This window comes from Callithrix jacchus, chromosome 4 (assembly GCF_049354715.1).
Source record: "Callithrix jacchus isolate 240 chromosome 4, calJac240_pri, whole genome shotgun sequence".
Classification (NCBI taxonomy): domain Eukaryota; kingdom Metazoa; phylum Chordata; class Mammalia; order Primates; family Cebidae; genus Callithrix; species Callithrix jacchus.
Genome location: NC_133505.1, coordinates 115,327,302 through 115,354,970, shown reverse-complemented (window position 1 = coordinate 115,354,970; position 27,669 = coordinate 115,327,302). Strand labels below are relative to the sequence as shown.

Below are 27,669 nucleotides of genomic sequence, written 5' to 3'. Positions count from 1 at the left end.
ATCTCAGCTCATGGCAACCTCCGCCTCGTGGGTTCAGGCAATTCTCCTGCCTCAGCCTCCCGAGTAGCTGGGATTACAGGCACGTGCCACCATGCCCAGCTAATTTTTTGTATTTTCAGTAGAGACGGGGTTTCACCATGTTGACCAGGATGGTCTCGATCTCTTGACTTCGTGATCCACCCGCCTCGGCCTCCCAAAGTGCTGGTATTACAGGCGTGAGCCACTGTGCCCGGCCTAGAATCCTTTTATCTATAAATTTTAAGCAGTCATATCCTGGCTCTCCGAAGACCTATCAACTGCTTTGTGCATGTGGCATTGCCTATCGTACAACCATGGGAACACTTTTGGAATCTTAACAAACAGGGCAGATTATCATCTGCTTAGATTGTTAACTGCCAATATCAGAAAGGTGGATGGGGTTGCTCTTTGGGTCCCTTCACTTCTATGGTTGTATAATTAGTTTCTATGTGCTGTTTCTTAACCATTCAAACAGAAACACAGACATCTTCTAATAAGTAAATGTGAGCATTTCTAAATAATAGCTATAGCTCATAATAGTTCATTGAAAGGATACTTCATGGCTCATCATTCCTCTAGCAGTGTCTTTTGTTTTGCTTTGCTTTTCGCTATGCTTTAAGCATAAAACTTTCTAATAATTAGTAGCTTCCTTTGACTAGAATTCCAAAATGAAATTATCCTTTTTTTTTTTTTTTGAGATGGAGTCTCACTGTCACCCAGGCTGGAGTGCAGAGGTACAATCTTGGCTCACTGCAACCTCCACCTACTGAGTTCAAGCTCTTCTGCCTCAGCCTCCTGAATAACTAGGATTACAGGCATGCACCAATGTGCCTGGCTAATTTTTTGTAGTTTTGGTACAGACGGGGTTTCACCATGTTAGTCAGGCTGGGTTTGAACTCCTGACCTCAAGCCATCCACCTGCCTCGGCCTCTTAAAGTGCTGGGATTACAGGCAAGAGCCACTGCGCCCCACTGGAAATTATGATTTCTTACAAAATGATTAGTACCAGTGGAAAATAGAAAAGATGCTGAGAAAATGACATATTCCATAAAAAAATCAAACAGCTAAGATATATAAATTACCACGTTGGTTTCTATTAGCATTTAGCTCCTGTCTCTTGTTATGTAAAATGAGCTGGCCTTTGAGGAAGAAAGAAACAACTTAACGTGTTATACCTTATCCACGGTACTGGAAAAGACCTTTCCCAAAGTTCTTGTACGGCAGAATTTTATAAGACTTTCAGGCAATGGCAACTGGATTAAGTTCTGAGCTGATGAAAAGCAATAGTATTGTCAAGATGCCAACTCTAACGCCCTCATCTATTTAAATGGTCATTTTCCCACTTTCGCATGCACATCCCGTCATCCAAACCCTTTATCTAGGCATACATATTCTTTCTCTTTCTGCCATAATTTGCTCTCTTCCTCCCTTCGTCCTGTGTCTCTGAAATACATACTTATGCCACAGGGGATGCACTTTAAAGACCAGATGACCAAATTGCTTCATGCAGGGTTATGGCTCAGTTACTATAATGTTTCTTTATTTCCTGTTTATTTTCATTTTTTCCACAGTCATGTGGAAGACCCTCCCTCTAATGGTTTTGTGGTCTAGAGAGTTGATCCTTCAATATTATGTTTGAAGGAGTGGCAGAAGGAAGAGGGCAATAATTATCTGCTGGGGTAAGAAATAATATGACCTTTGCAATGATTCATATGTTTTTAGTTTGAAAATTAACTGATGCCAAGATAACTATTTGCCGAATATTGTAACTATAGAAAAATTGGTGGCCTGTCATTCCTTTGACCATAGTGGCTTCTGCCATCACTTGTTAATGTGAATTTTAGGCCTTTTGGCAATACAGACAATACTTCTTTGACTAGTTTTCCTTTTTCTAAATCATCTTGCATTAATTTTGGATAATAATAGTTTAGCCTAAGAATCCCATCAAAATGTGTTAGGTAAATGACTCAACCTATTGGCTACAATCTTTTAAAAAGAAAATCAAATATATTTTCTGCTCTGCTTTCTAGTCTGTAGCGTATATTATTCTTATTACAGCTAATTGTTCTGCGTTTGAACAGCATGATATACTTCGCAAAGCACCTTCATGTACATGGTCTTTTTGTACCTCACAACCATTCTTTTTGTACCTCACAACCATTCTAGGCAGGGATTTTCTTTTAACAAATGAACATTTGATACCTACAATGTGAAAGATATATATCCAACTCTCTACCACCTTTTGCCACCTGAACATCGTTAAGCATCTCAAACTTTTCATGTCTTGTACTGAGATCCGGATCTTCCCAACAAATCTGCTTCAACCAAATCTCAGTTGATGGCAACTCTAAACTTCCAAATGGTTGGGCCAAAGCTTTGGAATCAAACTTGACTTCTCTATCTGGAAATCATGCCAGTTGTACCTTTCAAATACATCCAGATATGTTCTGGAAGTCTGTGGAAGCTCTGATGCCAAATCATTGAATAGTCTATATATGTTACTTACTTATTTATTTAATGTCTGTATTTCTTCAAGAAAAAAGTCTCATGATGGCAGAATTCGTGCCCTTTTTATTGATTGCTGAATCCCCAGTGCTTGGAACAGTGCCTGGTTATGTTTACTGGTCAGAATGTTTGCGGAATGAGTGAATGAATGAATGAGCAATAGGCTCACAGCCTGTGGGAACAAACGGGCCAACAGTCAAGCACAGCAATGTGCTCAGGGCTATAGGGGAAGTAGATAAGTCATGGCAAGGAGCACTTAGGTCTGCATGGAGATGTCAAGGGCGGCTTCCCAGAGAGGTGATATTTGAGCAGACTCTGGATAAGAGTACACATTTACCAATTAAAGAGGAGATGGGACAGGCGAGCCCAGAGGTATGGATAGCTCTGCCCATTGAGGGGAGATCTAGGCACAGCTCCCTAAGGACGGACATATAGGGACAGGGGAGAGAAATGAGGTCTGAGAGGTTAGCAGCAGCCAGATTGTGGCCAACATTGTCTGCTTCACCAGGGAGCCTGGACTTTGTCTTGCGACAAACAGGAAACTCACGAAGGACTTCAAGCAAGGGAATAAATGTGATTATATACAGACAAAGATCCTCTGGAAATTTACAAGCCAATGAAGTGAGCCATTCTCCCATTTAAAAGAATGGGCTGGGCACGATGTCTCATGCCTATAATCCCAGTACTTTGACTCTGTCTCAAGAGAAAAAAAATTCTCTGTTGCCCCATCAACCCTGGAATTAGTTTCCCTTCCTAAGGAGAGTCTAACCCTTCACAATCGGGCCCACTTTTCTGCCGCCTCATCTCCTACCACTTCCTCACAACAGCCTCTGCTACCAGCATGTCAAGTCCTGGCAGATCCTGAACATGTCACAGGGTATCCGGCCTCCATGCCTGAGAAGACACACTCAAGGTCAACAGCAAGGTAAAGGCTGCTACCTCTCATTCTGGGGCCCTTTCCTCTCTGCCACATGCCTTTAAGTAGGCTCACAGAGTGACAAAGTGTCCAAGACAGATGGTAGATACCTTTTTTTTCTGGCATTGTTGTTGAGTAAACATTCCTTGATTACTAGTCCAAGACTTTCATCATGGGATCAAACTCACTGGGCCCAGGAAAGGGGTCTCCATTTTAGGAGCTTTCCTGAGATCTGGTAAGCCCAGAGGTTTGCTCCCAGCAGCCTCAGCCCTGGGCCAGGTGAATTCAACCCAACAGAGTAATATCTGTGCCTCCCGTGCCCTCCATGGGATGAATCACACAGTCCAGAGCTGGATATCCTGGTGTAAATACTGACAAGGCCACACCCACGGGGTTAGCTAAACCACATGGTCCTATTAAAGACCGACAGAAGGCCACTTCCTTGAGTGTCTCACACTAAAATAATAGCAGCTAGGAACTTTTAAGAACAAAAATAAGCACTGTTATTCTTATCAGTTATGAAAGCATAGGAAAGAAATATTGCATTAAGGCCGAGTGTGGTGGCTCATGCCTGTAATCCCAGCACTCTGGGAGGCCCAGGCAGGTGGATCACCTGAGGTTAGGAGTTTGAGACAAACCTGGCCAACATGATGAAACCCTGCTTCTACTAAAAATACAAAAATTAGCTGGGTGTGGTGGCGCACAGCTGTAATCCCAGCTACTCGGGAGGCTGAGGCAGGAGAATTGCTTGAACCCAGGAGACAGAGGTTGCTGTGAGCCGTCATTGCACCACTGCACTCCAGTCTGGGTGACAAGAGAGAAACTTCATCTCGATAAATAAATAAATAGGGCCAAGCCCAGTGGCTCAAGCCTGTAATCCCAGCACTTTGGGAGGCCGAAGCAGGCAGATCACAAGGTCAGGAGACTGAGACCATCTTGGCTAACACAGTGAAACCCTGTCTCTACTAAAAATACAAACAAATTAGCTGGGTGTGCTGGCACACACCTGTAATCCCAGCTATTCAGGAGGCTGAGGCAGGAGAATCACTTGAACCCAGGAGGCAGAGGTTGCAGTGAGCCGAGATTATGACACTGTACTCCAGCCTGGGCAACAGAGTTAGACTCTATCTCAAAATAAATAAATAAATAATAATAACAATCAATGTATTTCCCCAAGAAGTTCCTTCTACAAAGAATACAGCAGGACAGTATTTGCCTATCCTCTCCTCCTTTGTTTCTCTCTCCTACCCAAACCCAGAACGGAGAGACTGAGAAAGGGCTCTTTGGTAAGAACATTTTCAAAAATATCCATTAGCATAATAACATGCCACAGCTGTGGCTGGATCAATATTAGTAAAAGAAAGATGGATTTGTTTTACAGCATGTTTGTATTCCAAGTGTCTTAATTCTCCTCTCTAGCTCTACTGCGGGCCAAAATAATTGGGCTTGATGAGCTAGGACCCAGGGAGGAGGGCAGAGGGCTAAAGGAAGATAAGAGGAAGTCTGTGTGTGTCCCGCAGATTGAGTGAAGGTAAGACTCTGAGTGACTGAGTTGGGAAAATAAGAAAATATTTCCCAATATCTGGAGCTGAACTGTTCACTAAACGTGGCCTCTAGCCACATGTGGCTGTTAAGCCCTTTAAATGTGGCTTGTCTGAGTTAAAATGTGCTATCTGTATATAAAATATATACCAGATCTTAAAGACAATACAAAAATGTACAATTGCTTAATGATTTGTTAATATTGATATGTAGCAATGATAGTATCTTACAGACATTGGGCTAAACAATTATATTATTTAAAATTTCATGTTTCTTTATACTTTTTAAAATGTAGCTACTAGAAAATTGTAAATCATATATGTGGCTTGCATTACATTTCTGCTGGTCAGTGCTGTTCTAGACTGTGTGCATATGAACAACAATTAACAGTAAGATTTCACTCTTACACAGCAAGCATAAGTCAGAGGTCACACTAGTTAGAATAGCATTTGTTTGGTACCTAAATCGATTTTTTCAATCTAGGATTTTTAAGAAGATAAAATTTACATTAAACTCTATCTTCAGGAATAAACTCTCTAGAGATTGAGATTAAAATATTACAAGAGTATCTACAAAAGTCCAACAAAATGTAAGCATTCTCAACTTTATTCCCAAAGAAAGGGAGTTAATGTGAATTTTGATTATTGGCATTTTGTTAGGTAGGATTGAACTTTTAATTTTTATTTATTTATATATATTTTTTGAGACAGAGTCTTGCTCTGTTGCCCAGGCTGGAGTGCAGTGGCACAACCTCAGCTCACTGCAACCTTTACCTCCTGGATTCAAGCAATTCTCCTGCCTCAGCCTTCGGAGTAGCTGGGACTACAGGCATGTGCCACCACCTTGCCCGGCTAATTTTTGTATTTTTAGTAGAGACAGGGTTTCACCATGTTGGCCAGGCTGGTCTCAAACTCCTGACCTTGTGATCCTCCTGTTTCAGCCTCCCAAAGTGCTGGGATTATAGGCATGAGCCACCACGCCAGGCCAGGATTGGCATTTTATAGACTTTATAGAAAAATATGTTCCAGAAACACCAAAAGCACTAAGGGGCAAGCAGGTTTTTAGAAGGATAAATTTTTTTTTTAATTGTTCAGCTCTTTGAAATTTTTTTCTACCTCTGTTTTGAGTCTTTTTTTTTTTTCTTTTAAGTCTTGGAAAACAGAAAAGAGGCAAACAAGATACATATAGCAATGTCAAGGAGGGGTTTCTAAGAGCTTCTCTGTAAGGATGTCAAGTTCTCAGGTCAGAGTAACAGAAAGGCGTCTCAAACTCTAGTTCTTCCTTCCCAGTGTGGCCTCCAGGGCTGCTTGAGGGCACTCTCCACCTGTGACTTACTCTTAAGCAGACCTTGTATTTTCTTGGGATTAAAAAGTCTCTTCCCTAAGAACCCCCCATCTGTTACTCCCTCATGTTAACTCATTCCAGGTCTTATCTAGAGGGTGGTTTTGGGAGGTAGGATAATCAAGGAAGAGAAAATCTCAGCACGACACCTCACCTTGTGCTCTGTAGGCATCTTGTGGATGTAGTGGTGAGCGGCCAGGCCCTGTGATGTGCCCAGAACTCCTTTTGCCATATTTGCCCAGGAATAATCTTCCATGGTGGGGACCAGGTTCCCTGAAACCAAGGTAAGACCCAAAGTGTTGATTGTTAATTCAAAATTCCTAAGCAGATGCTTGAAACAAAGAAAGAACAGAATCAGGACCCGCCCTGTGCCTAGTTCACCCTGTAGAATACAACTTGATGGCAGGTCAACCCTACTGTGGAGAAAGGGACACACCACCCTGGAAAGAGGCTGATTCCATGTTAAAAAAAAAAAAAGAGGCCGGGTGCAGTGGCTCAGCCTGTAATCCCAGCACTTTGGGAAGCCGTGGTGGGTGGATTACAAGGTCAAGAGATTGAGACCATCCTGGCCAACATGGTGAAATCCCGTCTCTAGTAAAAATACAAAAATTAGCTGGGCATAGTGGCCTACGGCTGTAGTCCCAGCTACTCAGGAGGCTGAGGCAGGAGAATCACTTGACCCTGGGAGGAGGAGGTTGCAGTTAGCTGAGATGGCACCACTGCACTCCAGCCTGGTGACAGAGTAAGACTCTGTCTCAAAAAAAAAGGCAAAAGCATCAAATGGTATTTGCTATTGAAATAGCAGAAAAGCCCCTTTTCTAGACAACCAGACATTTCTGATGCCTGCTTTCCACATACCTGCAGTTCTCAGATTCAAAGGTGGTGCAGATACAGAAAGGACAAGTATGCCCCTCTCATCAGGACAGCATTCCTATCACTGGGCTCAATGCCATCATCCAAGCCCAGCAGTTGTAGGGACATTGCATAGTTGTACCTTTAGCAGGCAGGAGAGATATCATAAGTGCATTTCACCACAAAGGGATTCCAAAAATTCACATGCACCAAACTGAAGTCATTTTATTTAATTTAAGGGTATTTCATAATAGTTTCCCTTTATAAATGTACTGAGGGGAAATAATTACTCTATATGTATATATGTAAAAAGAAGTTTCTGTTAGCAACAACTCTCATTAAAAACACAGTCTTTGGATGAAGCATGAATTGTGTTGCCTGACCCATTTTAAAAGTCTTGCTTTCATTCTGACTGCAAATATTTTTGAGTTAACATGTAAATTACATATTAATCAGTCACTCAGTTTTCCCCACAGTGTTTTAATCTACTTTTTTGAGTCACAACAGTATAATTTAATTTACTCTGTCTATTGTATCTGCTTGAGAGGCCCATCAGCAGGTTGGCGGAGACTTATTTGTGATAGGTCATTTTCATTTTGTTTCATGGAGAGGTCATCATCCTTCATATTTTCATTCTATCAAAAAATTAGCATTAACCAAATCACATAAACATTTGCAATATTATTAACAAAATCACAGTCAGGTCATTGCAAAAGTAAACCTCATAATCAAAGCATATTTAGATAAGCAAGTAGAAAAGGAGCTTGCTCTACTTCAAGCTGACCTATTCAACCTGATATCTGGATTTCTACAATAAATTAGGGAGGTCATTGTTTTTACTAAACAAATCTTTGTTTCATGAAAGTATTCACAGCTTTTAAATAATAGTCATCTAGCTCCCTGTGTTTTATGTAATTCACTTTATAAAAAGTTGATACAAGAATGTATATGTTTAAGACCTTGAACCTCTCTAATCTAGTCTTGTTTTGTACTGAGAGAGCTCGATGGATAAAGCTTCTTTCTATGTATTAGCTATATGGTTCGGTCATTTACAGTCATGAACCTGTCTCCACATTTGTACAATGGCATGATAATGGAAAATGATAAGGCATTGTGAGAGTTAAATAATAGATGGTATATAAAACCTCCAGCTTAGTGCCTGGCACCTAACGGTTGCTCAAGATGCCAGTTCTCTCCTGTTGTGAACTTCATTAGTCCTGTAAGACCTCTCACAGCATTCATGATTTACACTTATTTCCATAGTCATCTTCCCTGATGCTGAGAGGGATGTGGTCATGTACCCCAGCCCCAGCTAACACCATGAGGAAGGAAATGCTGGTCTGAGGTCCTGCCTCTTGTCCTCTGGGCAGCCTCTTCTTAGCTGCCCTCTCTGCCTGTCCCTGGGCATATGCCCCAATCGCATAAGGTGTGCACTTTCATAGTGGCACCAATCCCCACAAAAGTACTGAGCTAGGAAACCCAATGGCTGAGCTAGGCACTCCCCACCCCCCGCCCGGGTTATATTCTAATAACTGGTTCCTGGAATTCCAACAAGTTCTTATCATAGAAACTGCTAGTTTTTCCCCAAAAGCCATTTTCCTCTTTTCCTACAGTAACTGAATATTTATCTTGCCACCTGATCACCCAGATAAACACAACATGTCCAAGCCTCTCTTGCAGCTAGCTGCGGCTACTGACAACGGCATGGGAGTAAAGTGCCATGCTGCAGTTCCTGAGAATTTCCAGTAGAGGCAGCTTCTTCATCCCTTCTCCATCCTGCTATGTAGAGCATGAATGTGACAGCTGGAGCTCCGTCTCAGAGTGGGCGTTGATCTCGAATATGGAGCCACGTTTGTTAGAACTCCAAAATAGACAGGGCTGAGAGCCTTGAGGGCTCCAAGGTGCAATGCCACCACACCAGCTCTGTACATCATACTATGAAATGTTCATATGAGGGACAGAGAGCAAAATTTCCACCTCCTTTAATCCTCTGTCATTTCATTTTACCATGACCAACAGCCAAACCTAATTTTAACTAATACAGTCCCCAAGACTCTAAAAATAAACTACCAGGCTTTTGACAGGAAGTGGGGAAGGGAAATGTTGACAGAAATATTAGGAAAACTGGGTTAGAAAGTTGTCCAATTGAGTAGCATTAAGTGATTGCCCATTCTGCCTGTAGGTAGACTTCGCTTCCAAATCAGTGTACACATCGGTGTATTTCTGTGTAAACATCCCACAACCCTAGGATTGTAAAAGATCCTGTGAGGTTTGGTGCACTCACATGTGCACTCCTGTTCCTTAAAACAGAAGATCATCATTCCAAAATAAAGAACATCTCTGTTATGTTTTTAAAATCTATAGGAAAGCATATACCCTGAGGGTAGCTGAATTTTGACAGTTCTTATGAATTTGGGGTGAGAGGGTTCAGTGGAGCCTTTTGCCTCCCAGCCTGTAGCACTCTCGGGTTGCCGTTCAGCACTGCTTGATGTGGTCCCAGAAGGAAGGCTCTGAGCCACATCCTTTCTCTGATGGGATTGTGACGCTTTCAGCTGCTTCTAAAATTACCCAGAATTACATAGGACAGGACAGAAAGTGACGTCAAGTTACAGTGGAAGACATTTGAAGAACTGACTAAACAAACCACAAAAGTACTGCTGGACACACAGGTGGCCTGGAAGAATGGAAGGGAGCACGGATCAGCTGGAACAGAAAAAGGAGAGCGCCCAGCATCCTCCAGCAAAAGGGACCAACAATATCCCACAAAAGGAAACTGCTTAGCAAATACCAAGCCCAGGAGCATAGTCCCTTAAGCGTACCATAGGCAGTGCAGGTAAGCAGCAGGGCAACCTCATCTGTGTTCATTCTCCCTGCCTGGGTGTGGGAATCTGCTGACCTTTACTGCCTGCAACCCTTTGTCAGCATGACCAAGTTCATGTATTTAGACAGTTCAGAGATTTCTGCTGATTGCAAATCTCATTTTCATCTGAGAAGTTGGCAGGGGAAATGGAGTGGGAGTAGTAGGAAAAGTAAGTCTGTTATATATTCCCCACACCCAAAATGTCTCTGCTGTTTACATGGGTTTATCCACTGAAACAAAGACTAGAAGGATATATATCAAATATTAATAATACTGTTGATATTCTGGGTGGTACAATAAGGAGTGATTTTAATTCTTTCTTGTATTTTTCTATATTTCCCTAATTTTCTGTGTTAAACACATGCCACTATTGTCATCAGAAAAAAAATTTTAAGTGAATGTTTTATTGAATTTGATGAGAAGAACCAGAAAAAGAATGTCTTATGTTTCACTGAATGTCTTGCACATTGGAGCTACTGTCTACACCACCATTTCTGTGCGAGCACACCTTCTTCTCACCACATTACATTAGACCTGGAAATGCAGGGGAGCAGTAACATACAGAAAAACACAATGGCTCTCTCCTTCTCTCCTTGGTGTGGTCAGTGGGAAGAGGCAAAGGAAGGGCTCTAGCACTGCTCCTTGACACTGCAACCTGGATGTGGTGTTTCCTGCTGCTTTACTACTCTATGAAGTTAAAACAACACTGACCAATTTAAACCATATCTTTGAAAATACAATGGTCAATAGCAGTATGTAATGTCTATAAATAGCCATTTTAATAAATGTGCTTTTTTTGTGAACATGAGTAACTTGATCTAATAATTACAGGTTCCAGAGGATCCTAGCTGGGGTGTAATCTGTAGTATACAATAAAATGCAACTCAGCCATTGGAAAGAACAGTGGAGCTCCAAGACATATTGTTGGGTGAAAAAAGCAAATTGCAGAAAGGTATCCATATAGTACGATATATCATTTATAGAAAAACCTCAAACACAAACTTATATGTATATTTTATGGGGACATACATATGCATGTAAATGCATTGAAAAGGTTAAAGTAATAACAGTGTTTGCCTGTAAGGAGGTGGAATGGGGACCAGGATGGGTGACAGGGAGTAGTTAAAGGGGAATTTAACTTTTTGGTAATGTTTCATTTTTTTACAAGGATAAGACATTTATTTATTACTTCTATGATTTAAACTTAATTTTGTTAAATTCCTTAAAGAGAAAAATGGTAACTTGAGTGGAGAAACCTGGCAATCACCAATGGCTTAACCAAGTGAGCTAGATTAACATCAGTGGTGATGTCATGTTGATATCATGTTCCCAGGATAGGATGTGGTGAGGACACTTAGTCTCTGTGATATTCTTTTTCCTCTAAACCCATAAACCCAGTGTAACCACAAGAAAATATCAGAGGAACTCAAATCAGGCAAAAGTCTACAGGTTGCTAGGCCAGTACTCCTAAAGATTGTCAATGTCATGACAAATAAGAAAAGACTGAGGAGCTGTCACAGAGTGGAGGAGGCTGGAGAGGGATGATGACTAAATGTCATGTGGTACCCTGGATTGGATCCTGGGGCAGAAAGAGAACGTTAATAGAAAAACTGGTGAAATCCAGATGAAGTCTAGTTTAGTTAACAGTAATGTTCCAGTGTTGGTTCCTTGGGTATGACAAATGTATCACTACAGTGTAAGATGTCAATAATATAAGAAATTGAGTAGGAGCATATGGGAACTCTTTGTACTGTCTTTGCAGCTTTTCTGTAAATCTCAAACTAAATTTTTAAAACTCCCGAAGGAAAGTGGGGCCGGGCATAGTGAGTGGCTCATGCCCATAATCCTAGCACTTTGGGAGGCTGAGGCAGGCAGATTGCTTTGCAACCTGGTAAAACCCTATCTGTCTCTACAAAAAAAAAAATTAGCCGGGAGTGATGGTGCGCACTCACCCACACATATGTAGTCCCAGCTACTCTGGGGGTTGAGGCGGGAGGATCACTTGAACCCAGGAGGCAAAGGCTACAGTGAGCTGAAATGGCACCACTGCACTGTAGCCTGGGTGACAGAGTAAGACCCTGTCAAAAACAAAAATAAAACAAACAACAAAAAAGGAAAGGTTACTGATGAATGACATTCAGTGAGAATTGATCAAAAGCTGTTCTGAAGTTGTGCTACAATTAGTGATTATATTTATTCTCTCAGAGATGCCAAAATGGACACAGTCCTATGAGGTTTGTTTTTCTTTATGCAGAAGGCCCTTAAGAAACTTATCTGTCATGAGGTATTGTTTGCCACTTGCCAAATTCAGAATTAAAATGCTGACCAGCATGCAGATGCTAAAATCCTCACCCGACCGCTACATGTTTGCAGAACAGTAACACAGCTTTAAGATTCATACCCACCTATCAAACGTAGATAGGTCTTTTCACATAGTCCCATATTTCTTGGAGACTTTGTTCATTCCTTTTTACCCTCTTTTCTCTAATTTTGACTTCTCATTTTATTTCATTGCATTGATCGACCTCTGATATCCTTTCTTCTGCTTGGTCAATTCGACTGTTGAAACTTGTGTATGCTTTGCGAAGTTCTCATGTTGTGTTTCTCAGCTACATCAATTCACTTATATTCCTTTCTAAGTTGTTTATTCTCATTAGCATTTCATCAAATATTTTTTCAAGGTTCTTAGTTTCTTTGCATTGAGAATCTCTGGGACACATTTAAAGCAGTCTGTAGAGGAAAATATATAGCAATAAATGCCCACATGAGAAGAAAGGAGAGATCTAAAATCGTCACCCTATCATGAAAATTGAAAGAGCTAGAGGAGCAAGATCAAAAAAACTCAAAACCTAGCAGAAGACAAGAAGTAACTAAGATCAGAGTGGAATTGAAGGAGATAGAGACATAAAAAGTCCTTCAAAACATCAATAAATCCAGGAGCTGGTTTTTCAAAAAGATCAACAAAATAGACCACTAGCCAGATTAATAAAAAAGAAAAGAGAGAATAATCAAATAGATGCAATAAAAAACAATAAAGGGGATATCACCATAGATTCCACAAAAATTCAAACCATCATCAGAGATTATTACAAACAACTCTATGCACATAAACTAGTAAACTTGGAAGAAATTGATACATTCCTGGACACTTGCATCCTCTCAAGCCTAAACCAGGAAGAAGTCAAAACCCTGAATAGACCAATAACAAGGTCTGAAGTTGAGGCAGCAATTAAGAGTCTACCACACAAAAAAAGCCCAGGTCCAGACGGGTTCACAGCCTAATTCTACCAGACATACAAAGAGGAGCTGGTACCATTCCTTCTGAAACTATTCCAAGCAATCCAAAGAGAGGGAATCCTTCCCAAATCATTTTATGAGACCAACATCATCCTGATACCAAAACCCAGCAGAGACTCAGCAAGAAAAGAAACTTCAGGCCAATATCCATGATGAACATAGATGCAAAAATCTTCAATAAAATACAGGCAAGCCAATTGCAACAGCACATCAAAAAGCTTATCCCCCATGATCAAGTAGGATTCATCCCGGGGATGCAAGGCTGGTTCAACATACGCAAGTCTATAAACGTAATTCACCACATAAACAGAACCAAAGACAAAAACCACATGATTATCTCAACAGATGCAGAGAAGGCCTTCACCAAAATTCAACAGCTCTTTATGCTAAAAACCCTCAATAAACTAGGTATTGACGAAACGTATATCAAAATAATAAAAGCTATTTACAACAAACCAACAGCCAATATCATACTGAATGGGCAAAAACTGGAAGCATTTCCTTTGAAATCTGGCATTAGACAAGGATGCCCTCTCTCACCACTCCTATTCAATATAGTACTGGAAGTTCTAGCCAGAGCAATCAGGCAAGAAAAAAAAATAAAGGGTATTCAAATAGGAAAGGGGAAGCTAAATTGTCTCTATTTGCAGAGAACATGATAGTATATCTAGAAGACCCCATCGTCTCAGCCCGAAATCTCCTGAAACTGATAAGCAACTTCAGCAAAGTCTCAGGATACAAAATCAATGTGCAAAAATCACAAGCATTCCTATACACCAATAACAGACTTAAAGAGAGCCAAATCAAGAACGAACTGCCATTCACAATTGCTACAAAGAGAATAAAATATCTAGGAATACAACTAACAAGGAACGTAAAGGACCTCTTTAAGGAGAACTATAAACCACTGCTCAACAAAATAAGAGAGGACACAAACAGATGGAGAAACATGCCATGTTCATGGTTAGGAAGAATCAATATCATAAAAATGGCCACACTGCCCAAAGGAATTTACAGATTCAATGCTATCCCCATCAAGCTACCAATGGCCTTCTTCACAGAACTGGAAAAAACCACCTTAAACTTCATATGGAACCAAAAGAGAGCCCACATAGCCAAGTCAATTCTAAGCAAAAAGAACACAGCGGGGGGCAATACACTACCGAACTTCAAACTATACTGTAAGGCTACAGTAATCAAAACAGCATGGTACTGGTACCAAAACAGAGATATAGACCAATGGAACAGAACAGAGGCCTTGGAGGCAACACAACATATCTACAACCATACAATCTTTGATAAACCTGACAAAAACAAGCAATGGGGAAATGATTCCCTATTTAATAAATGGTGTTGGGAAAACTGGCTAGCTATGTGCAGAAAGCAGAAACTAGACCCCTTCCTGACACCTTACACTAAAATTAACTCCAGATGGATTCAAGACTTAAACATAAGACCTAACACCATAAAAACCCTCAAAGAAAATCTAGGCAAAACCATCCAGGACATAGGAGTAGGCAAGGACTTCATGACCAAAACACCAAAAGCATTGGCAACAAAAGCCAAAATAGACAAATGGGACCTACAAACTCCAGAGCTTCTGCACAGTAAAACAGTCATTAGAGTGAATCAGCAACCAACAGAATGGGAAAAAATGTTTGCAGTCTACCCATCTGACAAAGGGCTGATTCCCAGAATCTACAAAGAACTAAAACAGATTTACAAGAAAAAATCAAACAAGCCCATTCAAAAGTGGGTGAAGAATATGAACAGACACTTTACAAGAAAAAGACATACATGAGGCCAACAAACATATGAAAAAATGCTCACTGGTCATTAGAGAAATGCAAATCAAAACTACATTGAGATACCATCTCATGCCAGTTAGAATGGCAATCATTAAAAAATCTGCAGACAGCAGATGCTGGAGAGGATGTGGAGAAATAGGAACACTTTTACACTGCTGGTGGAAGTGTAAATTAGTTCAACCATTGTGGAAGACAGTGTGGGAATTCCTCAAGGACCTAGAAATAGAAATTCCATTTGACCCAGCAATCCCACTACTGGGTATATATCCAAAGGATTATAAATCGTTCTACTATAAGGACACATGCACACGAATGTTCATTGCAGCACAGTTTACAATAGCAAAGACCTGGAACCAACCCAAATGCCCATCAATGATAGACTGGACAGGGAAAACGTGGCACATATACACCATGGAATATTATGCAGCCATCAAAAACGATGAGTTCGTGTCCTTTGTAGGGACATGGATGAACCTGGAAACCATCATTCTCAGCAAACTGACACAAGAACAGAAAATCAAACACCGCATGTTCTCACTCATAGGCAGGTGTTGAACAATGAGAACACGTGGACACAGGGAGCAGAGCATCACACACTGGGGTCTGTTGGGGGGAATAGGAGAGGGACAGTGGGGGGTGGGGAGTTGGGGAGAGATAGCATGGGGAGAAATGCCAGATATAGGTGATGGGGAGGAAGGCAGCAAATCACACTGTCATGTGTGTACCTATGCAACGATCTTGCATGTTCTTCACATGTACCCCAAAACCTAAAATGCAATAAAAAAATAAAAGATTCATACTCGCATTCCCATAACTCCTCCTAGCTGCCACATTTTTACTTAATCCTCGTCTGATTTGACTAGCATTTAAAATCCAGAATGGCTACATGCTACCAGTGGGTCCCTGATACAGTATAAAGTAACTCTTGATCAAAGCAGAAATACTCAAGGAGGTCACAAAGTGACACCCATGGGGAAATGTGAAGAAAAGTAGAAAATGTTGGGCTGTTGCCTCAGAATTTCTATCCTTAAACCCAGAAAAAAAAAAGAACAAAAGAAAGGAAAGGAAAGGGGGAAAAAAGCAAAGGAAGAGAAAGGAAAGGGGGGAAAAGGGAAGGGAAGGAAAAAGGAAAAAGGAAAGGGGAAGGAAGGGAAGGGAAGGGAAGGGAAGGGAAGGGAAGGGAGGGGAAGGGAGGGGAGGGGAGGGGAAGGGAGGGGAGGGGAGGGGAGGGGAGGGGAGGGGAGGGGAGGGGAGGGGAGGGGAGGGGAGGGGAGGGGAGGGGAGGGGAGGGGAGGGAAGGGAATACTTCTCTTCTCCAGGCTGTTTGCATGGCTGCCTCCTTCTCATTCATGAAATTCAACTCAATACTCCCACCCCAAGATTTGGCTGACCTCTGTCAGCGGGTATTCCTCTCCACCCATTGTTCTCTGCCCACTGTATTCTTAGTGACACTCACAAGTTAGAGATGTAGGTTGATTTCTTTGTTCACTTGTTTATTGTATGTTGCTCTCAGGCAGGGACTGGGTCTGTTTCATCCCCTAACCCAATTACAGTTCCTGATACAAAGGCAATATCCATGTAATAATCATGGAATGAATGAATGAGAAAGTAGAAAACTTTTGTGATCCTAATTTATAGAGTGATGGGTGTGTGTGTCATGTGTCTCTCCTCGTGTCCTATCTCTGGAATCTGAAAATCTGCAGGTATTATAAGTCTCTTTATGGTCTATTTACCGTAAGTCAACTTCAAAATGCAGTGCTGATATTTTTCTTCCTTTGGGGAATTCCAAGATTCCAAGAACAACATTTATATATCAGTAAATAGCTAGAGCAAGTGATTTTCTTTTCTATTTGGGCAACTGCATTCAAAGCAGACTTTGGTAAAAACACAGACTGCATCCTATCAGTACCTGAATTTCCATCCCCTCTGCAAGTGGAAGAAAGCAGTAGGAGCAAAAAGTGTTAGTTGTCCCCTCCACTGCATGGCTGGGAGAAGAGAAGCAGAAGATTTTCCTACTTCCATTTCCAGTAGTTTCTCACACTGTTGCTGTAGCTCGGTGTTTTCTGCCACTCGGCACTTACCTGAGCCACCATCTCCTGCTCTCACTGTTTACCTTCTGCTTTTCACTGGCACAGTGGTCCTACAGAGGTAACCCCCTAAATCCCCTAAGTGCCTATGAGCACTGCTACAACTCAGTTGCCTGGTGGCCAGGCCACACCCTGGGCCTTACTGTTTCTCCATCATTTCAAACATGAAGCTGTTCATCTCTGACTCCCTCCTCCTTTATTCCTACCTCTCCTCACCCTTATTTGTCTCCTCTCACCCCTTTGTGGACCCCTGGAATTTAACTCCCCTATTCTCTTACTCAAGGGGAAAACAGATTTGTGTTGATGGCCCTCAGATGTTAATACCAGAACTCCCAGATAAAGGATGATTATTACATAAGCATCAAGAAGTAAACTGTCCAAGGCTGGGCATAATGGCTCATGCCTGTAATCCCAATACTTTGGGAAGCTGAATCAGGTGAATCACTTGAGGTCAGGAGTTCAAGACCAGCCTGGCCAACATGGAGAAACCCCATCTCTACTAAAAATATGAAAATTAGTCAGAGGTGGTGGTGCACACCTGTGGTCCCATCTACTTCAGTGGCTGAGGCATGAGAATCGCTTAAATCTGGGAGGCAGAGATTGCGGTGAGCTGAGATCATACCACTGCACTGCAGCCTGGGTGACAGAGTGAGACTCTGTCAAAAAAAAAAAAAAGAAGAAAGGAAGGAGGGAGGGAGGCAGGGAGGGAGGGAAGGAAGGATGGAAGGAGGGAGGAAAGGAAGGAAGGAAGGAAGGAAGGAAGGAAGGAAAAAAAAAAAAAAAAAAAAAAAGGAAAAAAATGAGGTAAATGATCTTAGAAGGTCCAGGATCTTAGAAAACAAGACACAGTCCTGAGACCCTGGGATAGACTGCCTTCTCACTCCTTTCTCCCCTACTCTACAGCCTCTATGTTTGGTTCAAGAACAGGAGAGTCCAAATTGTTTTAATGTCTCCTTGTTCATGTAAGATTTTCCTGAATGGTGATACATACTTCAGTTGTAAAATGGCAATGAAATACAAAAAAAAGTGCTATTTTTTCAACTCTGGCAGGATGCCAGCCAAGGAGTGTGTCACTCACTGGTAGTTGCATACCCTGTCAGGAAACTCAGGGGCCAGGAAGATCCATGCTATGATATGTTGCCCCTGCTCCTGATCTGTGTGGCCAACTCATTTCTCACTAGATCTCTAGATCCTTGCCCAAACAAATGGAACAGTTACAGAAGGAGTGTGTGTGTGTGTGTGTATGCGCGTGCACGCACGCGCGTGTGCACACAGCATGCTCTCACACTCCCAACTAATCCATAACTCACTAGACACCTTGAGGACTCTCTTTTCCCCATATCCGGCCTGGGATAATGGAACATGACAGTGCTTCTTTCTCCAACATTCTACCCAACTTCCCCATACCTTTGACTCTATACAATTTTCAGGCACTCTACAATCATGTTTAGGGGTGAAAGTAATAGAATTTACACAAAAGGGGCTCACTAGAATTCATAGCATTGAGTTTTACCTGAAGCCTCTTGACTATGCAGTCGTTCATGTATTTTCCTCTTTCTTATGGTCCTGTGGCCTTTCCCATAGCCATGTACCTCCTCACATGCAGCTCTTGCTGTCCACTTCACTAATGCAGACGTCCTCCACCTCCCTCCTCTCTCTGAGACAGGCAGGACCAGCCAGGAGCACTCACATCTTACCTTTTGACACCTGAAAATTCTACGTATCCCATTCACCTCAAGGGATGTGATGTTATTCTTGATTTCTCATAATTACTCCTCCATCTGGTTTCTTCGTCACAACCCCTCCTCTTCCCCAGGGTCATCTGTTTCTCACATTTCCCTTTTCATATTTCTATGTCCTCTTCTCTACTGCTTCCTCCCCTTAGACTAGAAACATATTTGGGTCTTCCCAACTTAAATAGGCAAAGAAAACGAAACTCTTCTTTTAGAGTGACAAATAATATCAGATAAAAGCATCAAAATGTTATGGTGCCATTGTAAAGATACATACACACTAGCTTTGTGAATAAACTTCTTTTCACTTCCAAACCTCATGCCTATCCTGTACAGCAGCTACCGATCTGGCTTCCTTGCCTCCAAACTCTTCCTCTTTCAGTCCAACTAACATTTTGTTGCCACATTAATTTTCCTTAAAAATACACCTTTGTATAAAATATTTTCCTTATAGGATAAAGCATAGATTCCTTTTTCGGGAACCAGCACCTCCCCCTGACAAACAAACATCTTTTCTTTTCACTGTATTTCCACATGAATCTTCCACTTAACTAAGCTGGCTTTGAATCTGTCACATACATTATCTCCTCAACATGCCCTTCCTGCTGTACCTCCTAGAATGCACTCCCTACTTTCCTCCCCACCACTTCCCTATGTCTTATGCTTCCTTCAAACCCAGCTCAATTTCCTCTCCTTCAAGGAAGGGGCTTTCCCCAATAGAATCAACCCTTTGGGGACTACTTTCTAAATACAGTATTTAATAACTGTTCGACTCATTGGGGGCTTAGCCCTAGAATGTACAGCCTGCCTTGGTATTTACTGGTTTAAGTATCTGTCCTTGTAGGAACAACACCTTATGTTACACTTCTTTATATCTTTTTTTTTTTTGAGACAGAGTTTCCCTCCGTCACCAGGCATCATGCTGCAGGGCAGTGGCGCGATCTCGGCTCACCGCAACCTCCGCCTCCCAGGTTCAAGCAATTCTCCTGCCTCAGCCTCCCGAGCAGCTGGACTACAGGCGTGTGCCACCAAGCCCAGCTAATTTTTGTATTTTTAATAGAGACGGGGTTTCACCATGTTGGCCAGGATGGTCTCGATCTCTTGACCTCGTGATCCGCCTGCCTCGGCCTCCCAAAGTGCTGGGATTACAGGCGTGAGCCACCGTGCCCAGCCTACATCTTTCTTTTTAATTAGCACTTAATCTTTCTTATAATGAAAATAAACCTGGATAGATAATAGAGATTTTGGTGGGGAGGGTTTCAAAAAAAAAAAAAAGTAAATATCTAAGGTCTACACACAGGTGGCAAGTTGAATAAAAAGGCATATTGGTTATTTCTTCCGGTAGTACCTGACAAAAGTTGGTGTTGCTATAAATATTCTCCTAGACTTGGTCATAGTTGCACTGATGAAAACCCTGGGAAGCCACAAAAGATGGATGATGTGGAGCTAGCATGACTGTCTTTGTAGCATGATCTTGGAGCACTTGCATTACCCACTCAGGGCTGGAAATCTCAGGTAGAATAGAGATGAGAAGGAAGGGTTATGAGAAGCATATTCCCTTTTTATCAGCAAGACTTTGGTCACATACATGTGAACAAGGAAGAAAGTCTAGGTGGGACTTTATTCAATTAAAAAATAAAGTTAAAGTCCAGCATCATGATTCCCCAAATATATCTGTCCGTTCAGCACTATAAGTATTCAGATATACATCATAGCACACTTAAAAATTCTGTGACTCTGAAGGAGATTGAGACACGAAAAACCCTTCAAAAAATCAATAAATCCAAGAGCTGGTTTTTTGAAAAGATCAACAAAATAGACAGACCACTAGCCAGATTGATTAAAAATAAAAGAGAGAACAACCAAATAGATGCAATAAAAAATGATAAAGGGGAAATCACCACAGATTCCACAGAAATTCAAACCATCATCAGAGAATATTACAAACAACTCTATGCGCATAAACTAGTAAACCTGGAAGAAATGGATAAATTCCTGGACTCCTGTGTCCTCCCAAGCCTAAACCAGGAGGAAGCTGAAACTATGAATAGACCAATAACAAGGTCTGAAGTTGAGGCAGCAATTAACAGCCTACCACACAAAAAAAGCCCAGGTCCAGACGGGTTCACAGCCGAATTCTACCAGACACACAAGGAGGAGCTGGTACCATTCCTTCTAAAACTATTTCAAACAATCCAAAAAGAGGGAATCCTTCCCAAATCATTTTATGAGACCAATATCATCCTGATACAAAAACCCGGCAGAGACCCAACGAGAAAAGAAAACTTCAGGCCAATATCCATGATGAACATAGATGCAAAAATCTTCAATAAAATATTGGCAAGCCGATTGCAACAGCAAATCAAAAAACTTATTCATCATGATCAAGTAGGATTCATCCCAGGGATGCAAGGCTGATTCAACATACGCAAGTCTATCAACGTAATTCACCACATAAACAGAACCAAAAACAAAAACCACATGATTATCTCAATCGACGCAGAGAAGACATTTGACAAAATTCAACAGCCCTTTATGCTAAAAACCCTCAATAAACTCGGTATCGAGGGAACGTATCTCAAAGTAATAAAAGCTATTTATGACAAACCAACAGCCAATATCATACTGAATGGGCAAAAACTGGAAGCATTCCCTTTAAAATCTGGCACTAGACAAGGATGCCCTCTCTCACCACTCCTATTCAATATAGTACTGGAAGTTCTAGCCAGAGCAATCAGGCAAGAAAAAGAAATAAAGGGTATTCAAATAGGAAAGGTGGAAGCCAAATTGTCTCTATTTGCAGACGACATGATAGTATACCTAGAAGACCCCATTGCCTCAGCCCAAAAACTCCTGAAACTGATAAGCAACTTCAGCAAAGTCTCAGGATATAAAATCAATGTGCAAAAATCACAAGCATTCGTCTACACCAACAACAGACTTAAAGAAAGCCAAATCAAGAGCGAACTGCCATTCGCAATTGCTACAAAAAGAATAAAATACCTTGGAATACAACTCACAAGGAACGTAAGAGACCTCTACAAGGAGAACTACAAACCACTGCTCAACGAAATCAGAGAGGACACAAACAGATGGAGAAACATTCCATGTTCATGGTTAGGAAGAATTAATATCGTGAAAATGGCTATACTGCCCAAAGTAATTTACAGAATCAACGCTATTCCCATCAAGCTACCACTGACTTTCTTCACAGAACTGGAAAAAACCACCATGAACTTCATATGGAACCAAAAGAGAGCCCGCATAGCCAAGTCAATTCTAAGCAAAAAGAACACAGCGGGGGGTATCACACTACCGGATTTCAAACTATACTACAAGGCTACAGTAATCAAAACAGCATGGTACTGGTACCAAAACAGAGATATAGACCAATGGAACAAAACAGAGGCACTGGAGGCAACACAACATACATACAACTATACAATCTTCGATAAACCTGACAAAAACAAGCAATGGGGAAAGGATTCCATGTTTAACAAATGGTGTTGGGAAAACTGGCTAGCCATGTGCAGAAAGCAGAAACTGGACCCCTTCCTGACACCTTACACTAAAATTAACTCCAGATGGATTAAAGACTTAAACATAAGACCTGGCACCATAAAAACCCTAGAAGGAAATCTAGGCAAAACTATCCAGGACATAGGAGTAGGCAAGGACTTCATGACCAAAACACCAAAAGCATTGGCAACAAAAGCCAAAATAGACAAATGGGACCTAATCAAACTCCACAGCTTCTGCACGGCAAAAGAAACAGTCACTAGAGTGGATCGGCAACCAACAGAATGGGAAAAAATTTTCGCAGTCTACCCATCTGACAAAGGGCTGATATCCAGAATTTACAAAGAACTCAAACAGATTTACAGGAAAAAAACAAACAAGCCCATTCAAAAGTGGGCAAAGGATATGAACAGACACTTTACGAAAGAAGACATATATGAGGCCAACAATCATATGAAAAAATGCTCATCGTCACTGGTCATCAGAGAGATGCAAATCAAAACCACATTGAGATACCATCTCACACCAGTTAGAATGGCGATCATTAAAAAATCTGGAGACAACAGATGCTGGAGAGGATGTGGAGAAAAAGGAACACTTCTACACTGTTGGTGGGAGTGTAAATTAGTTCAACCATTGTGGAAGACAGTGTGGCGATTCCTCAAGGCCTTAGAAATAGAAATTCCATTTGACCCAGCAATCCCATTACTGGGTATATATCCAAAAGACTATAAATCGTTCTACTATAAGGACACATGTACACGAATGTTCATTGCAGCACTGTTTACAATAGCAAAGACCTGGAATCAACCCCAATGCCCATTGATAATAGACTGGATTGGAAAAATGTGGCACATATACACCATGGAATATTATGCAGCAATCAGAAATGATGAGTTTGTGTCGTTTGTAGGGACATGGATGAATCTGGAGAACATCATCCTCAGCAAACTGACACAAGAACAGAAAATGAAACACTGCATATTCTCACTCATAGGTGGGTGATGAAAAATGAGAACACATGGACACAGAAAGGGGAGTACTAAACACTGGGGTCTATTGGGGGGAAAAGGGGAGGGCCAGTGGGAGGGGGAGGTGGGGAGGGATAGCTGGGGAGAAATGCCAAATGTGGGTGAAGGGGAGAAGAAAAGCAAAGCACACTGCCATGTGTGTACCTACGCAACTGTCTTGCATGCTATGCTCATGTACCCCAAAACCTAAAATCCAATAAAAAATTAAAAAAAAAAAAAATTCTGTGACTGCTGGGTGTGGTGGCTCACACCTGTAATCCCAGTGCTTTGGGAGGCCAAGTTGGGAGAATCATGAGGTAGGAAGTTTGAGATCAGCCTGGCCAATATGGTGAAACCCCATCTATACTAAAAATACAAAAATTAGCTGGGGTGTGGTGGTGCACATCTGTAGTCCCAGCTACTCGGGAGGCTGAGGCAGAATAAGCTCTTGAACCTGGGAGGTGGAGGTTGAAGTGAGCCAAGATTGTGCCACTGCACTCCAGCCTGGGTGGCAGAGCAAGACTCCATCTCAAAAAAAAAAAATTATGCAACAACCCCCTAAAGATAATAGCAGGCGGTACTCCCACAAGTGTTGTGGTATCAGTGAAAAGATAAACACCCATCAGCATAGGGTGCAAACTTGTCAACTGTTAGAAAGCTTCTGGGCAATGGAAGAGGGGGCAGAAGTGTAGCACAAGGAGAGCACAAGCTTTGTAAGGACACAGACCTGGGCTTCTAACTCTGCAGGAATCCTGGCTTTTCCATGCAGAGCAGCACAAGTCATCCCAACAAAAATACCAATGACGTCTCACCCAGAGTGCTGCAATAATACCTACCATGTAGGAGGAGCTGAATAAATGTCCCTACTTCTCATCTGAAGGTAAGGAATTGAACAATAATCCCATAACTAAATTGCTATTTCAGTGAAACATATATGCTATGTCACTTTAATATCACAAAGAACCTCAAAGATCATTTATTTCAATCCCCATCAAAATACCTAAGGCATTTCTTGCCGATATAGAAAAATTTATCCTAAAATTTTTATGAAATCTCAAGTGACCTCAAATAGCTAAGCAATTTTCCAAAAGGACAAAGTTGGAGAACTTTCACTCCCTGAATTCAAAAAATATTACAAAGATATAATAATCAAAACAGTATAGTATTGGCATAAAGACAGACATGTAGGACAATGGAATAGAAGAGAAAGCCTATAAATAAACCCTCTTATATATGGTTAAGAGTTCCAAGACCACTCAATGGGGAAAGGACAATGTCTTCAATATATGTTGTTGGGAAAACTGAATATCCATATGCAAAATAATAAAGTTTTATCCTTATATTACACCACATACAAAAATTACTTAAAATTAATTAACCATCTAAAGGTAAGACCTAAAACTATGAAACTCTTAGAAGGAAACAAAGAGGAAATGCTTCATGATATTAAATTTGACAACCATTTCTTGAATGTAATACCAAAAGTCCAAGCAACAAAAGCAAAAATAGATAAATAGGACAACACCAAACTTAAAAATTTTGTGCAGCAAGGGACACAAATCAATTGAAATGAAGAGTTAACCTATATAATGGAAAAAAAGATTTGCAAATTATCTATCCCAAAAGTAGCCAAAATACATAAAGAACTCCAGCCTGGATACAGTAGTTCACACCTGTAATCCCAGCTACTCAAGAGGCTAATGGGGGAGGATCACTTGAGCCGAGGAGGAGGGGGTTGCAGTGAGCCAAGATCACACTACTGCACTTAAGCCTGGGTGACAGAGTGAGACCCTGTGGCAAAAATAACTACAATTCAATAACAAAAAATAAAATTAACTGATTTAAAAATAGGCAGTCAATTACAAAACATGAAAATAAAAATAAAGGTGAAAGAAAAAATAGGCAAAGGATTTGAATAGCTATTTATCTAAAGATGATATACAAATGGCTAAGAAGCATATAAAAGATGCTCAACATCACTAATCATCAGAGAAATTCAAATCAAAACCACAGTAAGGCTTCACCTCACACCCATTATAATGGTTGCTATTAAAAATCATAAAATAACCAGTGTTGGTGAAGATGTAGCAAAACTGGAACATTTGTACTGTTGGTGGGACTGTAAAATGATACAAATGCTATGGAAAACAGTATGGTGGTTCCTAAAAAAATAAATAAATAAAATTACCATGTGATCCAGAAACTGTACTTCTGGGTATATATCCAAAAGAATTGAAAGCAGGAACCTAAAGAAGTATTTGTACTTCCATGTTCATCGCAACATTATTGACAATATCCAAAAGCGGAAAGCAACACAGATCCTCATATTAGATGAATAGATTTTTTAAAATGCGGTATATACTTACAAGGGAATACTATTCAGCCTTAAAAAATGAAGGTAATTCTGACACATGCTACAACATGGATGAAGCTTGAGGACATTATACTAAGTAAATATAATAGAGATATATTTTAATAGGGATATATTTTCTGTATCCCTGAATTGTGTACAGTAAATACTCATTAATGTCATCAGTAGGCTCTTGGAAACTACAACTTTAAGTAAAAACACGTAGAGCAGGTCCTCAAATAACAGCATTTCATTCTGTATTATTTTATTGTAATGTTGATGACAAAAAATGTTGATTTTCTTAAATGTTGTTTTGTTTAAAGTTGCAGTTTCCAAGAAACTATCAATGGTATTCAGTGAGGATTCACTGTACTTAAAGATGGTTAAGATAAATTTTGTGTTACTTTTTTTTTAACCAAAATATTTAGGTGCAGGCTTCCCAGTGACCAATGACTGGCAGCCTACAGCTGCCAGCAAACCCATCTTCTCCAGTGGCAGAGCCACCATGTACTACACCAGTATCCTGGAAGCAACAACCAGCCTGCCTGGTGCCTGCTGCCAGCAATACTACCCCTGCAACCAGCAGAGATGCCATGCCCAGTGTGTACCCCCCAGAACCTGATAATTGGCCCACTTGGTGGCCTTTACCTCAAGCAGAGCCACACCACTGACTTCATAAACACCCAGAGCCTCAGCTGGTAAGATACTTGCAGATACCACTGACATTGAATACAGCCAAAGAAATCATACCCATCCAGAACCAAAACTAAAGCATCCTTACCTAACCAACACTATAGGACACATCTATGGGGAAAATGTATCCCTATAAACGCTACCCCATAAAACTGGAAGAGGCACCCATTCCACTTGATAGGCAGATGTCAATGTAAGAATACAAGAACCAAAAAAGCAAGGAAATATAACCCTTCCAAAGGAACATGGTAATTCTCTAGCAACAGACCCCAAAGCAAAGGCATTCTATAAAATGCCTGGATAGAAATTCAAAATAGTGATATTAAAACAACTCAGTGAGATACAAGAGAAAACAGATAGACAATTCAATAAAATCAGAAAAATAATTCATGATCTAAATGAAAAATCTGGCCAGGCATGGTAGTTTATACCTGTAATCCCAGCACTTTGGGAGGCTGAAGTAGGAGGACTGCTTGAGCCCAGGTGTTCAAGACCAGCCTGGGCAACACAACGAGATCTCGTTGCTGCTAAAAAGTTTTAAAATTAGCTAGGTGTGGTAGTGCATGCCTGTAGTCCCAGATACTTGGGAGGCTGAGGTGGGAGGATCATTTGAGGCCAGAAGTTCAAGAATGTAGTGAGAGCTCTGATTGTACCACTACACTGCAACCTAAGTGACAAAGCAAGACACTGTCTCAAAAACAAACAAATAAATAAATAAGAAATTCAACAGAGATGAATGTCATTTAAAAAACCCAAACAGAAATCTTGGAGTTAAAGAATTCAGTAAATAACATAAGAAATACAATTGAGAAATTCAACAATAGACTAGATCAAACAAAAGAAAAAGTTTCTGAACTTGAAGGTCTTTTGAAATAATCCAGCCAGACAAAAAAGAAAAAAGTGAAGAAAACTTAAAGGATTTATATGACACCATCAAGTAAACAATATTCATTTTATTTGTGAATTCCAGAAGGAGAAGAGCTGGAACAAGGCATAGAAAAACTTCTATAATAAAATAATCATTGAAATCTTAGCAAGTTTTGGGAGAGACATGGATAACCATATCTAGTAAACTCAAAAGTTCCCAAATTCAACCCTAAAAGTCCTGTCTGAGGAACATTATAGTTAAACTGTCAAA

General features: G+C 40.9%; 1 protein-coding gene across 1 annotated transcript in view; it reads right to left on the bottom strand.

Annotated features, from left to right (window-relative positions):
• CCDC162P (coiled-coil domain containing 162) overlaps positions 1 to 27,669 on the bottom strand; it is a 108,287-nt gene that overhangs the window by 32,805 nt on the left and 47,813 nt on the right. The window contains 2 exon segments of the mRNA XM_078370895.1: positions 5,442 to 5,460; positions 6,477 to 6,595. Of these exon segments, the coding sequence (XP_078227021.1) occupies positions 5,442 to 5,460; positions 6,477 to 6,595 (138 nt within the window).